General features: G+C 39.8%; 1 protein-coding gene across 8 annotated transcripts in view; it reads right to left on the bottom strand.

Moving 5' to 3' along the window:
• Window positions 1-17,153, bottom strand: part of tenm4 (teneurin transmembrane protein 4) — a 452,208-nt gene that overhangs the window by 59,859 nt on the left and 375,196 nt on the right. For 5 of the 8 annotated variants that reach the window (XM_060826616.1, XM_060826612.1, XM_060826614.1 and 2 more), the window contains 4 exons: window positions 15,174-15,317; window positions 12,919-13,168; window positions 8,690-8,710; window positions 2,537-2,769 (listed from right to left, as the gene is read on the bottom strand). In XM_060826616.1, coding sequence (XP_060682599.1) covers window positions 2,537-2,769; window positions 8,690-8,710; window positions 12,919-13,168; window positions 15,174-15,317 — 648 coding nt within the window. The remainder of the gene's footprint in view (window positions 1-2,536; window positions 2,770-8,689; window positions 8,711-12,918; window positions 13,169-15,173; window positions 15,318-17,153) is intronic. The other 3 variants (XM_060826618.1, XM_060826613.1, XM_060826620.1) reach the window with 1 other exon arrangement.

The raw sequence follows: 17,153 nt of genomic DNA, 5'->3' as shown, positions 1-17,153 counted from the left end.
GTGTGGGTTTAGTAGCAAAATAACAGTGTGACATGTTGGTAGTTAATCACCATATTTATCTTTATAATGCTCAATCCCATTCTTCAACAAATTGTTATTGAGCTCTTCTTTGACAGAATTAGTTGATATTGTATTCATACTTTGCTGCGTGAAGTGAAATAAAAGTCTACTAATTGGTTATCTATCCAGGTTTGTTCCTTTCATATTCTAATTTTGTGAAGAGTTTGATAGTTGGAAAATATCTGTGAGACTCATTATTTTAAAGTAATTTAGATGTTTAGAGCTGAATTGTATGAGGCACCAGTTTCTCTGTGCCTGACACATGCAGGATAACACATCAGGACGGTGAGAGGAGAGATCACTAGCTGCACCACAGCCATTTAATTATCAATAAGACAGGGACTCTGCCCCTCAGTGACAGTCCCACCAATCAGAAGCCATCAGCTTGCCAGGACTTCTGGATTTAGTTAAGTGAGGGCTCCTTAGGTACCAGCTCTGGGGCACAGCTTGAGAGGGAAGGTGAGGTGGGTGGCAGGCTGGGCCTTGAGAGGCCATGAACACAAAGGAACCAGTGGGACTTAGGAGTGCGACAGTGATGGACCCACGAAGCCAGTTAATGAGGGACTCTCTGCCCACTAACAATCCATGCCAGCTGCTTAGTGTGGGCCTCTCCATCTGCTGGTAAGAACCTGAGAATGATTGGTGAGGCACTTCAGTGGGTGTTATTTGATGTCACCTTCTCCAATGATAAAATTGCAGTGAGGATAGGGCAAGGGGTGTAGGTATTTGTTGAATTTAAAGAGACTTCACCTTCAAACCCAACAGCAGGGAGTGAAATAAATTCAAACCTATTTCTTCCAACTTTTTCAAATGATGCTGTTTTTCCATTGCATACATTCTAGGTTTTCATCAATCTTCTTGCTGTCTCCTGAACGTTACCAATTCTTAAATGTTATTTTTGACTGCACTAAATGATGGCACCAAAATGCATATTATCGATGATCTCCTGGGCATCTGCAAACTTAATCATTCAGTTCGTGTAAAAATATAAGAAAGTAATCATAGCCACCTTAGTCACCTAATATTAGAAATAAGCTCTATTTGGATAGGAAGCGTTACAGAATTGAGACAAGTGAGAAGTGATCTCTTTGAAATATGTAGGATTCCGAAGGGGCTTGATAGGGCAAATGCTGAGTGAATGTTTATCCTCATGGAAAGAGTCTAGCACCAAAGGGTATTGTCTCAGAATAAATGGGCACCAATTTAAGACTGAGATGAAGAAGAATTTCTTATTTCAGAGAGTTGTGAGCCTTTGGAATTCCTTGTCACAGAGATGTGTTTGGGGGGGGGTGGGGGGGGGGGGGTGAAGAGTTCTTGCATATATTTAAGGCTGAGATAGATTGATTCTTGATCAGCAAGGGAATCAAGGGCTATGGGGAAAGAGCAGGAAAGTGGATGTGTGTAATGTCACATCAGCCATGAACAGGAGCGTCCTGTTCCTATTTCTTATGGTTTTAATGTATATCAATAAGCACATGTATACTGAGCTATCTGCTAACATGCAAAGTATGAGTCGGGTGGCATGATGGCTCAGTGGTTAGCACTGCTGCCTCACAGCACCAGGATCCCAGGTTCGCTTCCAGCCTCGGGTGACTGTCTGTGTGGAGTTTGCACATTCTCCCTGGGTCTGTGTGAGTTTCCTCCGGGTGTTCCAGTTTCCTCCCACAGTCCAAAGATGTGCAGGGCAGGTGAATTGGTGGAGCTGGAAAAGCACAGCAGTTCAGGCAGCATCCGAGGAGCAGTAAAATCGACGTTTCGGGCAAAAGCCCTTCATCAGGAATACAGGCAGAGTGCCTGAAGGGTGGAGAGATAAATGAGAGGAGGGTGGGGCTGGGGAGAAAGTAGCATAGAGTACAATAGATGAGTGGGAGTGGGGATGAAGGTGATAAGTCAGGGAGGAGGGTGGGGGAAGGTAGGTAACTTCATATGAAGTGAGCCACATTGGCTGTGCTTTGTACTCTGTGTTGACGATTACTCTTGGAACGATTGCATTACGGCAATCTGAGAAATAAAATAGAATTATAGAATCCCTACAGTGTGGAAGCAGGTCATTTGATCCATTGAGTCCACACTGATCCATCGAACAGCGCCCCACCCAGACACAACAACCACCACAAACCACCCCCCCCCCCCACCCTATACCTGTAGCCCTGCATTTCCCATGGCTAATCCACATAGCCTGCACATCCCTAGACAGTATGGATAATTTAGCATAGCCAATCCACCTGCACATCTTTGGATTGTGAGGGGAAACTGGAGCACCCAGAGGAAACCCTCGCAAACATGGGGAGAATGTGCACACACCACACAACCAGTCATTCAGGGTAGAATCTTCAGAACTGATGTGCCCTTGCTGGGATTTCTACAGGCTCCATTGTGCACTTTTAGTATATTTGCAACCCAAACATAAGAATATCTACTCAGTTTTCAGCTGCCGAAGATAAAGTTGCCGTGATTAATTGGATAAAGAATTTACCTCTTGGACTGGACAAAGTGGCCTCAGTTGCTTTTCCACCATCACCACATCGAGCTTCATCAAATGGAAGGCATTGATCTCCTGTTCCAGCCACTACCACAGCATTCTTAGTGGCTTCCTTGACTCCAGTAAGGGATTTTACTTTATAGACACGTCTGCTATTGGTATCAGACAGATACAATGATCCTGACACAGCATCCACAGAGAGGTAATATTTGTGTGCTGGACTGTTACTAAAAGAGAATAAAAGCAATGTTAAGCTTCGGATAAACTCCATTTAAATTATTTTTTTTGTAAATTTGAATTTTTTCAATGCTATTTATGCTAATTGCTGTCCCTTCCAATTAGGGCCAGTTGTGTCCTTTAAATCCTTTTAAACTCATTCTGCACAACTCTAATTAACATCTGGTCTTTTGTGTATCTTAACCCATTTTACCTAAGGCACTCTCTTACTGATTGACCCAGACTAGTGTTCCACTCTGTTACCTCTGTTGGTTCTTAAGCCCAATAGCTCTAATCAACCACTCCTTTACACTGTCTAATATCTTTGACTCGGTTTTTGATGATTAGTTGACATACATAGTGCACTTGTTCCTCACTCTATGCCTTCTGTGGGTCCTTCAGGTCAAGCCTTACTGTTAATTAGTTTTCTCTAATGAACTCAGAGAGGTTTACATGACAGAAGAAGGCTATTTGGCCCATTGTGCTTGCACCAGTAAACAAAGATCTGACTACACTCATTCCATTTTCTAGCTTTTTGCCGATAGATGTGGAGGCAATGACAATGCAGATGAATATCGAAATACTACGTAAATGTTGTGGGAGTTTCTTACCCAAGTAACTTTTCAGACCATGAGTTCGAGACTTTACCTACCCTCTGGATGAAAAAAACTCTCAACTCTCCTCTTAGCATTCTATCTTTTACATTAAGTGTATGCTCCCTGATTATTGACTCATCTCTCATTGTAAAAGTGCCTTCCTATCCTCCCTATCAATGTTAGTTACCTTTATCAGATTCCAGCTCAACCTTTGCTGTTCCAAGGAAAGCAACTTCAGTGCATCCCACCTCTCCTCACAGCAAACCCTCCAGCCTAGCAGCATCTTGCTAAATCTTTATAGCCTGTGGTGTGCAAATCACATCCTCCAATAATGTAATCAGAACTGTGTGCTGCACTCTAGTCATGACACAACCACCATTGCTCTTGTACTTTATGTGTACCTAATAAAGTACACATATTACAAATGCCTTTTTACCCACCTTAACTACCCAGTCTAGTAACTTGTAAGGATCTGTGGATGTGCATGCACTTCAAGGTCCCTCTGCTTTCTATAGTTTTATTATTTATTGTGCAATCCCTTATCTTGTTAGCCCTTCTTACGTGTATTACCTTGTACCTTTACTTTTGTTGACTGAAGCCCAGGTCTTTACTTAATTAATATTTCTGATATCAAAACCCCTTTTCATTTGACACCATATTTTTTGTTTAGTTAATTTTATCAACTATTTATTCAAAATATTTAGTTTCTACTGTCTCGCTATTTGTTCTGTTTCTCCTCATTCTGTGTAAAGCGATGTTAAAGTCATAAACCCATTTAAAATTAATTTCTTTTTGGGGGTTCTATTTCTATTTTTCACTGTCACAATCACAACCCACTATCTTTCTGCTTATCCTTTCCCTCTCTTTCATCAACATTTTAAAACATATCTTTTTCCTATTTCTCGCTCATTTCCACCTCTTGATTCTTAAATGTTTTCTCCACTCCCTCCTTAATGTCCTTGTTTCATTTATTGAAAAAGTGCATTTGCTCACTTCATCCTCCATGCAATGTCCTCCATCAATCATCAGTTCTATTTTCCCAGTCAACTCACCCACCCCACTGAACAAACATGTAACACTTAATTGTTTCACCATTCTTCTATCCTTCTAATCTTGCTTCACCTTTGTATTTAAGACCATAAGACCATAAGACATAGGAGTGGACGTGAATGCAGCCCATCAAGTCCACTCCACCATTCAATCATGGCTGATGGACATTTCAACTCCACTTACTCGCATTCTCCCCATAGCCCTTAATTTCTTGCGTATTCAAGAATTTATCAATCTCTGCCTTGAAGATATTTAGCATCCCAACCTCCACTGCACTCTGCGGCAATGAATTCCACAGGCCCACCACTCTCTGGCTGAAGAAATGTCTCCGCATTTCTGTTCTGAATTGACCCCCTCTAATTCTAAGGCTGTGTCCACGGGTCATAGTCTCCTCGCCTAACGGAAACAATTTCCTAGCGTCCACCCTTTCTAAGCCATGTATTATCTTGTAAGTTTCTATTAGATCTCCCCTTAATCTTCTAAACTCCAATGAATACAATCCCAGGATCCTCAGCCGTTCCTCGTATGTTAGACCTACCATTCCTGGGATCATCCATGTGAATCTCTGCTGGACATGCTCCAGTGCCAGTATGTCCTTCCTGAGGCGTGGGGACCAAAACTGGACACAGTACTCCAAATGGGGCCTAACCAGAGCTTTATAAAGTCTCAGTAGCACAATGGTGCTTTTATATTCCAACCCTCTTGAGATGAATGACAACATTGCATTCGCTTTCTTAATCACTGACTCAACCTGCATGTTTACCTTTAGAGAATCCTCAAATAGCACTCCCAGATCCCTTTGTACTTTGGCCTTATGAATTTTCTCACCGTTTAGAAAGTAGACCATGCTTGTATTCTTTTTCCAAAGTGCAAGACCTCGCATTTGCTCACATTGAATTCTATCAGCCATTTCCTGGACCACTCTCCCAAACTGTCTAGATCCTTCTGCAGCCTCCCCACTTCCTCAGGACTACCTGCCTGTCCACCTAACTTCGTATCATTGGCAAATTTCGCTAGAATGCCCCCAGTCCCTTCATCCAGATCATTAATATATAACGTGAACAGCTGCGGTCCCAACATTGAACCCTGTGGGACACCGCTTGTCACCGGCTGCCATTCCAAAAAAGAACATTTTATCCCAAATCTCTGCCTTCTGAAAGACAGCCAATCCTCAATCCATCCCAGTAGCTCACCTCGAACACCATGGGCCCTCATCTTACTCAGCAGCCTCCCGTGTGGCACTTTATCAAAGGCCTTTTGGAAGTCTAGATAACCACATCCACTGGGTTTCCCTGGTCTAACCTACTTGTCACCTCTTCAAAGAATTCCAACAGGTTTGTCAGGCATGACCTCCCCTTACTAAATCCATGTTGACTTGTTCTATTCTGAGCCTGCTCTTCCAAGAATTTAGAAACCTCATCCTTAATGATGGATTCTAGAATTTTACCAACAACTGAGGTTAGGCTAATTGGCCTATAATTTTCCATCTTTTGTCTTGATCCTTTCTTGAACAAGGGGGTTACAACAGCAATCTTCCAATCATCCAGGACTTTCCCTGACTCCAGTGACTTTGGAAGGATCTCAACCAATGCCTCTGCTATTTCCTCAGCCACCTCCCTCAGAACTCTAGGATGTAGCCAATCGGGGCCAGGAGATTTATCAATTTTAAGACCTTTTAGCTTTTCTAGCACTTTCTCTTTTGTTATGGCAACCATACTCAACTCAGCCCCCTGACTCCCTTTAATTGTTGGGATATTACTCATGTCTTCCACTGTGAAGACTGATGCAAAGCACTCCTGCTATTTTGTTATCTCTCATCACTAGGCTTCCAGCATCAGTTTGAAGTGGGCCAACATCTACTTTTGCCTGTCGTTTGTTTCTTATGTATTGAAAGAAACTTTTACTATCATTTCTAATATTACTGGCTAGCCTACCTTCATATTTGATCCTCTCCCTCCTTATTTCTCTCTTTATTATCCTCTGTTTGTTTTTGTAGCCTTCCCAATCTTCTGATTTCCCAGTGCTCTTGGCCACTTTATAGAATCTCTCTTTTTCTTTAATACATTTCCTAATACATTTCTTTAATACATTTCTCTGTCATCTAAGCCTCAACCTCACCATAACATTGCTCTGTGATTCCATTGCACTCTGCCCTGTTCTACCATCCCTATATCTTATTTTTACCCAGGCAAAAGTGAGGACTGCAGATGCTGGTGATCAGAGTTTGAATTAGAGTGGTGCTGGGAAAACACAGCAGGTCAGGCAGAATCCGAGGAGCAGGATGATTTACCCATCATTCTTCCAATTTGATTTCTATCCAAGATCAATGATTCTCCATTCTAATCTTTTGGCCTGGAAATTGCACAGCGTTACTTTCTTGCAATCGTGTGAATAGGAACCCTATTTTAAATATGATATGTGCAATTCATTCAATTGCCTGGATAGACAACCCATTATGCTTCTAGTTACATTGATACCTAAGTGTACTGTGAAGCAAGTATCCACTGTCAAGTTGTATCACATTTTAGTTGTCACAAGTTCAACCTACTTGAAATCATACACAATAGGTGTTAAACAGATTTTAATGTCTTGGATTTTCTTTCCTTTTTTTTTAAAGAATAGAGTCTTTAACTTAGGAAAATTAAATAATTGATTTGATACTCATTTTCAAGTCATTGAGTCAGCTAGGTTACCTTCCCAGGCCTAATTTCTTTCACTGGTGAGGGTCTCTTATAATACCTGATCCTGTCCTCATGGTTTTTTTCAAACCTCAAGTATCTATTTGGATCATGCCTAAGCTTTTGTACTGCCTTATCTTTTCAAAATATGTTGTAATTTTGTTTTATTTGTGATACTCAATGGTATTGTCATTGTTGCTATATCTTTGCTACTGCCTATATATCTGAAGCCAGTAGTCAGAACTTGGTTCTGAGGAAGGGTCACCAGACCAGAAATGTTAACTCTAATTTCACTTCACAGATGCTGCCAGACCTGCTGAGCTTTTTCAGCAATTTCTGTTTATGTTTCTGAATTCCAACATCTGCTGTTCTTTCAGTTTTTAAACAGTATAACCCGTCTTGTTGATTTACTTTAGCAACGAGTCACACATAACAAATGGCATTTCTAATTAGTAAATGAAAAAGTTATACTGTTACTAAACACTGGATCTTAATATTCAAGTTGTTTGTATAGTGTATGCATGTTTACTTTTTATGCATATATTGGAAAATAAAGACTAAAAGTTGAGTATGCACGTGCCTTTTAAAAATCATTCTGAGCATTACATTCATGGTTAATGAATGGTAATAGATTATTGTAAAACACGTGAGGTGCACTGGCCTGTACTTTGTGAGTGGATAAAAGGCATTTTCTATTAAATAGTGCTTGTGGCTTAACAGATATTGGTGTAACCATATTTATAGATGGTCACCACAGTTATGTCCATGTATTGATCCCAAAATTAGAAATCTCAAATCCATCTAATGAAGACAGGGAATTGACAGTTCTGCTGGCCATTTGCTAGCAGAAGGTGACTGATCTTAACATATGAGGCACAGCATTTCATTGTATTAAATAAGGCAGAATCCTAAATTGCACACTAACATTTAAATCATGATACTTTCTGTAACAATATCTGACACGATAAAATGTACCAATCAAATTTTATTTCTGAGATTGAGCTCACTTGGTTCCATTCATTTGAAATCACTGTGCAATAACCCCAGGGCTCTCTCACCAGACTTCCCAAGAATATTAAAGTTACTCGTGTAATTTGTGATTTTTATCTTAGATGCTATTTTGCTGCTTTCATATGAAGACAAAGTAAAATCTTAACTTTCAACAATGTACCTTCAACGATTTATCTCATCAGACTCAAATACAACTGAGCTCATTCCCCAAACACTGCTGGTTGATGACTGTGAGAGAATAACAATGGTATCATTAATTGGACTCCCCATTTTTGTACTATTTCATTTGCTTCTCTCGAGACTATTTTATCTTTATATCGGAATTCCTTGACCTTCAAAGATATCAAGATCATTACTGTTTCATATGAGATGCTCCATTTATATTCATTTTGCAACAATACTCCAAATGATTGATGTGCATAGCAATGTTATCTTATTTTCTGTCTTAACCAGAGAACAGTTCCACTCTCTCTATCACCATCACAGTATAATAAATGCAACAAATATTCACAGACCAGACTGCTGCTTTGAGTGTTCTTGCAAACCAAATAACCCTATTATCTAATAAAGTTAAGTCATACATATAATTCCCTTACCTGTGCCTGAAATCTTTATTTCTGACAGAAGATAGGTATAGAAGAGACAGAAAAATGATTCAGTATTAGTTTTTTTCAGAAAATTGTAAATATCAAGAAGAATATTGAAAGTAAAGATGGATTGAAATAGATCAGATCACAAGGTTAAACAAAACTTTTCAGTATGCAAAGTGGAAATGATTGAAAATCAAAGCTTTTAGTTTTTCAACAACCTTCATCAATTTTGATACCATTTATTTGATACCATTTATTTGACGAGAAGAATATTTTGTTCTAAAAACCAATTAACTCCGGTAACAGAAAATCACTTTTCTATTCCATTAGGTAATTCTCTGCTAAATCTCTCTCCCAAAAATACTGCTTTAGTAAGAACATACTTTTGTAGCTATTGAAGTTAGAAGAGGCAGGCCTTGATTACTACCAATACTATTCTGATAAAAGTGTCAAAGACTCTTCCAAACTATCTGAAATATCTATTTGGGTCAATATTTGGGCAGAACATAGAGATATTACGTAATTGAGTAGATTGTTCAGTCCTGCAGCTTGCTCCACTCTTAATGGCGGCTCTGTACCTCAAAACTATTTATCTGCCTATGCTTCACATCCAGTCAAAGCTTTCCCCAACAAAAATGAGTATGGATGTTTATTAGACTGATTTTATTCGTGGCTGCTATAATGTGTATGTTCACTAGGGAGTAAATATTAGTTACTGTCTAATTTGGTTACCCTTTCTCACTGGTTATTTGACATATTATTTTATCAACGGTACAAATATCCATTCGTCACTGGACTACAGTGTCCGTTATTTCACAACATTGTGGTCAGGTGTTCCAGAATTAGGATTAAAAATGGTAAGTAACATTCACATTGAACAAGTGCCAAAAACAACTATCTTCAACAAGGCCAAGACGAAACACTTCCTGTTTGAGATCAATCACACTGACATGCTGAATCCTGCTTCAAACACTGATCTGACACCTGACTGGATAGGCCACATAGATGCTGTAAGCAGGCTCAGAGATAGACACGGAGTCCATCTCTATAACCAGAACCTTTTACTAAACTGAGTGCACTATAAACATAGCAGAGAGGGGCAATTGCACATCCATCTTACAGTAAGACCTCCTAAACACTGTCCATTAAATGATCTGAAATCACTGCTCATGATCTGATCAATTGTCCTATCGATAGTTGCTTCCTTTAGACTACACCTCCCACCAAATAGTCATTTGTCCCTGAATATTTACATCTTTTCATCATTACTTGTGTTCCTAAATGATTATGCTACTCTTTATTAAGCCATGTACCATTACCCTCACCACCAAGTTTCCTGTGACAGGTTTCAATGCTGACCATGTTCTCAGACCTCTGGGAGGACCGGTAGGATAGCGTGATGTCCTGCTTGGAACAGAGAAGACCATTGTCCACTTCATTTCTTCGCAGAACACGCCCTGGTGCTTGTGCTGTTTTGGTGAAAATGCTGTCATATTTTCTAGATTGTCACTTGGCTGAATCTAGTTGGACAACCTCCAGTCCAACTTGTGCATGGCATGGTTACAGTACAATGTGTCTGATGAGGCTGGCTTGGGTCATTTCCCATATCCCTGGTGGTGTATCATGCGTTATTTCCATAATAGTATTGAACTGTGGAACACACTGCTGTAGCAAGTTGCTTCAAAATGGTTTCTCCTTCTGCAGCCATGATAGTCCTCTTTGGCTGCAGAACATACTTTGTGCCACAATCGGTATTGGTGGTGATGTCATCCTCTTCTGCGTGGCCTCTCTGTTATCTGGTATGTCGCAACTCCTGCATTTGATGAACTGTATTGACTAAGTGAAGACTCCTATTCCTTTGTAATGGGGTGCCTGATATGTTTTCTCAGCTTCTAGTCTCTGGTTAGTTGCACTCATTTTGACAATGTAAAGTGTTCTCTGGATGGCAGAAAGTCTGACAGGCCCTCATCATGCAATCCCACAATGATTTGACCTTACTACTCTCTCAAAGAACCATCATTGCAATCGTGTGCAAGCAGGTACAAATATTTCCAAGTGAGTCTATGCTGTTTTCTGGATTCTGGCACATCTATTGAACTAAATCAAATATAACATTCTACCTAATGTCAAAGTACTCATCAAAAGCCTTCAGCTGATAGTCATTTGTTATCAAGTCCTCAGTGATCCCTTGCCTAGTCAGTACATCATCAGTGCAGCAGCCTATAAGAACATGCTGGTCTGTTCTCTCATGGTTTGAGTGAGAGAGCCAAGCATACTCTGATTTGAGCCCTGTGTGGTGCAACCTAGGTGTGGATTTTTCATGTAGATTAGTGACTTAGGTTCCCAACATTCACTATGCAGTCCTCAGATTCCATACAATATAATTTCAATTTCTTGGTGGAAAAATAAATCCTCAGTAATAAAAGGCTCCAACATACACACTATTGCATCTGCTGAGGAAAAGAAAAATCTGACGTGTGAAATAAAATCTTGAAATCCGACTGGCTGGCGTCAGTAAACCAGAGACCACATCAAATGAATAATGTGTTACCAGAACTTCTAAAAAACTGTCATTCACTCTCAGATGAATGGAATATTAATGAAAATCAATAGAACTTGAAGCTTGAATCACAAATATATAATGGCCACAGTTGTCCAAAAATAGGGAAAGAAACAACAGAAGGTATTCATTCGAATTTTAAAGCAGAGTTTCAGTAAATCAATGGAAGGTAGCAGGTATAAAGTTTTTTCAAGTGACAACAACAATTTTGCTTTCAATCAGCTAAAACGCTCACTCAGTTTAAATCACAGTACAAAAAAAAATACAGGCTTACTGAACACTTTGCAACTTTTCTTGTTGCATTATGGTCCTATTTCCATTGGCAAAATACTGCAACACATCTGAACAAGTACAAAGTAATGATCCCTATGATGAAATATTTAATTTAAAATACATCTACCTCACAACATGGCTCCTTATAGTGACATTTAGAATTAGAATTAGAATCCCACAGTATGGAAACCCTCTGGCACAACAAGTCCACACCAACCCTCCGAAGAGTTACTCACCCAGACCCATTCCCCCACCCTCTATTTACCTCTGACTAATGCACCCAGCCCACACATCCCTGAACACGATGGGCAATTTAGCATGGCCAATTCACCTAACCTGCACATCTTTGGATTGATAGATTTAGATAAATATGTACATCTGTGGGATGAAACCAGAGCACCCGGAGAAAACCCACAGGGAGAATGTGCAAACTCCACACAGTCACCTGAGGCTAGAATTGAACTCAGGTCCCTGGTGCTGTGATGCAGCAGTGCTAACCACTGAGCCACTGTGTCACCCTATGTGAAAAATGATACAGTTACCTTTCAGACTGATTCTGAATCCTAACAGGCTTTCCATTTTCTTCCACAAATCTTCAAACCTGACATGCTGTTAATGACCTTCCAAAACCCAAAGTTCCCAATTGAAAATGATGTGTGGGAGGAAACGTTATTTAATCCCCAGTTCAAAATGGGTAACCTGGGCTTGTTAGGGATGTGAGTGCACTTTACACATTGTGTATTCCTTAACTGCAAAAGGGCAGAGGCAAATGGTTCTTGGGTGAAAATGCAGGGGAAAATGATTTCCTCCAAAATAAAATCAAAATGTGGCTATTTGTGCACCAAAATGTCCCCCCACAGACAAATGAAAATTTGGTTGCTGGTAACAAATTTCCACTCACTGTTTGTTAGTTAATAATGGAAAGCTTGATAAACATTTTTCTTAATGTTACATGGAAGAAGTTGGGCAAGCATAAAGCATATATGAAAATAATGCATTAAAAACAGAATAATATGCTCTAAAGAAAGAATTTTCTATTTTTTGTAACACAGGTAACATATATCATACCTTGTTCCAAAAAAAAAACACATGGCCACCAAAGCACTTTTCTTCAGGTAACAAAATAAACTTGTTCCAAAAACAAAGTAGTCACCAGAGCACATGACCTTCTTTTCCCTTGTTCATGAGCAAACCCTCTAATTTTTTCTCTGCTCTTAATTGTCCAGCTCACTAACACTGGAGTTAAAAAATAATATCATCCATCGTTCTATAATGCTGTATATTATTTGACCCAAATACCATACTTACCAGGATATAGATCCCTTAATTTTAGGAACACTTCTGTGACTGAATAATACTGCATAACTTAAATTAGTTAAATCAGTGTTTGAAGTTATCATACCTTAACTCCAGTATATTAATGACATTGCCTGAGGGGAAGATCCTACGAACATAATTAAAATCACCAACATAAATGCTCCCATCGGATCCACATGTTAGCGCAACTGGTGCAAGGAGCTTGTTCCCAGTCGCAAGGCCATTGCAGCTTGGACAGGAAATGCTACGTCTTCGCCCATTTCCGATAATGCTTCCAATGATAGGTGGCTGCTGGGATATAAAATTATTTTCTCCATTTCCTTTGTGCAAGATACCTGCAAAAAAAAATTGTTGTTAATATTTGAATTTTATTGTACAAAACAGCAAATACAGCTACAGTACCAGTATTGCATGCATTTAACTAATAACAAATCTTTTTAACAATACATCATGTTATCATAGCACCAAGCTCTAATTAGTGGTTTTGTATGTTTTTTATTCATTGCTTTCTTTGTGAATATCTATAATAAATAGTGATGTCTAAATTAGAAACTTTTGATGAACAATGTTAGAGATATTAATATACAGAGAAAAATTCCAAAAATCACTGAAAGAGAAAATTCTAGTTCTAATTCTACGCTTAATATTTGAAAACAAAAGAATGGTAACTTTCAACGGTACCCACAGTTAAACACTGAACTATCTTTTTTCTTCCATATGCTGTGATCTTTTCAGGCTTGTCAATTCTGATTTTACTGGAGTTACAAGACTGAGATATTTTCAGTGACATAGATCAAAAAAAAATCAAGGCTACGGGTGATATTTTACAATACTTGGAGCTTAATCAAGTTCAATTTCTCCCCCCAAATTTTTCATATTCAATCAAAATCAACCAGCCTCTGCCTGCCTTGTAACAATTCTGTGATTCTGATTCTTATTTGGTTCATTGTTCTGCTGAATAACTGCAATATTGACAGAAAAGAACTGTTTATCTCTGTTAGGAATGATAAAAACTTAAAAAAAAAGGGAACCAAGGATTAGAATGTGTACATTTATCTTTTATGGAATTCCAAACCTTTTAACCACCTTCAACAATTCCCATATGAGAACAAAATCAACTTTGATGAGTTAAACTTGTGACAAATTTACACGTTTCTTTGGGGTAGTCTGGAATTCAGGACCCATTGATTTCCAATGCAATCCACTGAGTTTGATGAGGTTCTTAGCATGGATTTTACAATTGAGTGTGTGTGGCTGCTTTAAATTTTATTTTGGTGAGCTTCCAGTGGTATTCCCATTTGCCCTACGCCTTCTGCTTTCTGTAAATGAAAGGGAAAATGAGTGGGCCATATCTAGCAGCCGTTCTTTTTTGTCTTGTTCTTGAATCAATTCATTTATGGACAAATCATTTTGGAAGTCCCTGCAGGAAGGGCACAAGGGACTTACTGTGTTACACTATCCTCCTCAACTGGCTGTGCAGTTTCCTTAAACGGAGGGAGCAGGTCAAGGAAGTTAGGGATTATCGGTCAGGCCGAGCAGGCTTCCATCAATAGTGGCCTGCCCCATTCCTCCATTAGCAACCCACTGATCAGAAACTTGCTGGCCTGTAATAATATTGTGCTGAGGCCAGCCTTAATTGTTCTGAAATGGGAATTTTGTCGTAATTTACAAGAATGTTCTGCCTAAAAATCTGCCAGCCAAGTATCAATAGCATTAGATGCAGGGAGCAGCCACTTCTGGGATTATAAGTAGTCCAGGAAGAAAAGCAATAGGGGTTTTCCAAATTTAGAGAAGTCAGGGATTATTAGTTGGGCCTAGCATGCTCCCACTGTGGGGAAGGATGTCGGAGTGTTTGGTTTTAGAAGCCCGGGTGGGAAGGAGCCCTAAAGTGGCAATAAAATATGATCTGTGCATGGGGATCTGTCCAAAATGGGCACAGGGAACTCCATCTGTCAGCGAGCATCTCCCACAATGAAATCAACCAGGCTACTTGCTTTACCTTGATTTTCTCAACATGGGGAAAAGCTGCGAAGGAAATGGAATGAGGTTCTTAAGTGATCAGTTAAGGACTTAAAGAGGCTTAAGGACTGAATGACACCTCACCAAACCACGAAAGTATGGCAGACAGATCAGGGTGAATGGGAAGGCTGTGTGGAAACTAACTCCCACTCCCCCAGTTTTGTTTCTGGCTGGTGAGGATAGGTGGAGGGAAAGTTAAAATACATCTCTATATTTCAAATGTGGCCATTCTACATTTTAAAAATCTGTTGTTTTGATTAGCAAAATGGCTAAAGTGTGTATTCTTATGTTACTGCAGTGAACGCTGCATTGTTGACTTACTACTTCGTATGTTGAGGGCATGGTGTTTGTCTAAAGTCCATCCACCCAGGTTAGATGCATCTAACTCATAGCCTTGTAGAACAGCAGTACGTTTCTCCCAGAGTATCAGGTCTGGACATGATTCATATTCGTAGCCCACAGACACTGCAAGGATACAATTGAAATAGGTTAAACTGATGCACAAAATATTATGGAAAGAACTATCTATTTAAAATCAAGTTCCTTTTTAAAATAGCCTCATTAAACATCATCAAAATACATTGAAAATGAGGACACATGTGGCACTGAATTAATATGAATATGATCCTTTATCTTGGGAGATCTGAGTCGGAATCTGGCTCAGATACAAGGAAAAAAGTCACCTCTCACAAATGCTTGTTTAGTAACACACTTGAAGTAAGATTTAGCAATTGCATTCAAGAAACCAGTGGCTTATGTGTCTGCATAATAATAATCAAATGTGCCTTTGAAAGAGACAGAACTTGTAAAGTACTGTTAGTACAATTATAGTTGAAAAGGCTGACACATCATATCACTGAAGAAATGTTAATTACCAATCTCCCCATTCCCCACCAATGACACTGGGTTGAGGCAGGTGGACAGTAGATATATTAAAAAGTTCAGATCCATTCCCAAGCCTCCTATTTCATTTTAATGAAAACATGTCTGGGAATGGTGGGCAACAGTTTCATGTGAAGCGGATCAGTCAGTAAGATCTTGTAAGGAGTTACGTGCCTTCAATGGACGGATTTTCATTTTTAACCCATGGAAATTGGCCTCCCTCATGTTTGAAAATCCCAGTAGTCAGGTGTCAAGGAAGATTGTATCCATGAATCCTTGCACATTTGCCTCTTATCTGGATCATAAGGTTGATAATACCTTTACTATTGAAAGCCAATTTATTTTCCCTCACCAGATGTCGTAAGCTATAGCCTTTAACCAGTAATGAAAGGTAGATTCTTACCAGGCTCCGAGCGATATGGGCTATGGCAAGTAGAATTGGGTGAGCTCATCTTACTGAAATTTCCCCACTTTGTTCAGTTGGACATGTTGAGAATAGCGAGTTCCCAATTGATGATCTTTATTGCTTATTGCTTGATTGTTAAATGGATTCTTAATAGTCCAACTTACTGCAGGTTGTGATCTTAACAAACTCACCATTACAAACTAGATGTCGAGAAAACTCAACATGGAAATTAGCATGGGTTCTTGGTGGATTTAACTTGCAACTTGCTCCAAAAGGCCTCCATATTGTACAACGGTCAGCTTCTTGGGCATGCTCCATGAGCATCAGCCACATACATCCCATGGCATCGGACATGTGCAAACCTCTAAGAACCCTCAGGACATATCTCCGAACCACTTACAGGACATTTCTGCACTTCAGCCTCACCTCAGGCTGCACCAGAAACTATCATTGTCGTGCTGCTATCAGAGCATGGTGTGCTCAGGGTAATGCACCAAACTCATTGACTGGCTGCTTCTCCAGGCTCTTCACTTGCTGTCAAAGCTCTCATTCACTCTGAGCCTACTTGGATGTTCACAGCATTTCTGCCTTGCCTTGCCTGTTTTGCTCTTTACCCCTTCAGCCTGAAATATCAGGCTCATATTACTGATGTCTACCTGTGCCATTGAGCTCAGACACAAAGCCAGGAATCTTGTTGTGGTTCTTAGTGGTCCTCAGTCCACTAAGGGGGATAGTCTTCGCTTAGTGGATCCAAGTGCAGTACATCATTCCAGGCCCTGTTTGAATTAGGGTCCTCTGCTCACAAGGGATGATACCAGTCCTGACACCCTTCGAATCCAACAGTTCTGGCATCCCCCTGCCAGCTCTAATATTCCCCTTCCCCAAAGGCTCTGATATCCCCCCAACCTAATCTGAGTGTTCCAACTTTACCAGGCTCCCAACCCACCCGGTACTCTATTCCCTTGATTGACTACGACCCTAACCCCCCACTTACCCTTTAACAGCAGATGTCT

The sequence above is a fragment of the Hemiscyllium ocellatum genome, chromosome 6 (genome assembly GCF_020745735.1).
Source record: "Hemiscyllium ocellatum isolate sHemOce1 chromosome 6, sHemOce1.pat.X.cur, whole genome shotgun sequence".
In the NCBI taxonomy this organism is placed as follows: Eukaryota; Metazoa; Chordata; class Chondrichthyes; order Orectolobiformes; family Hemiscylliidae; genus Hemiscyllium; species Hemiscyllium ocellatum.
Note: the sequence above shows the minus strand (reverse complement) of the source record. Positions and strands in the feature narration are given on the sequence as shown.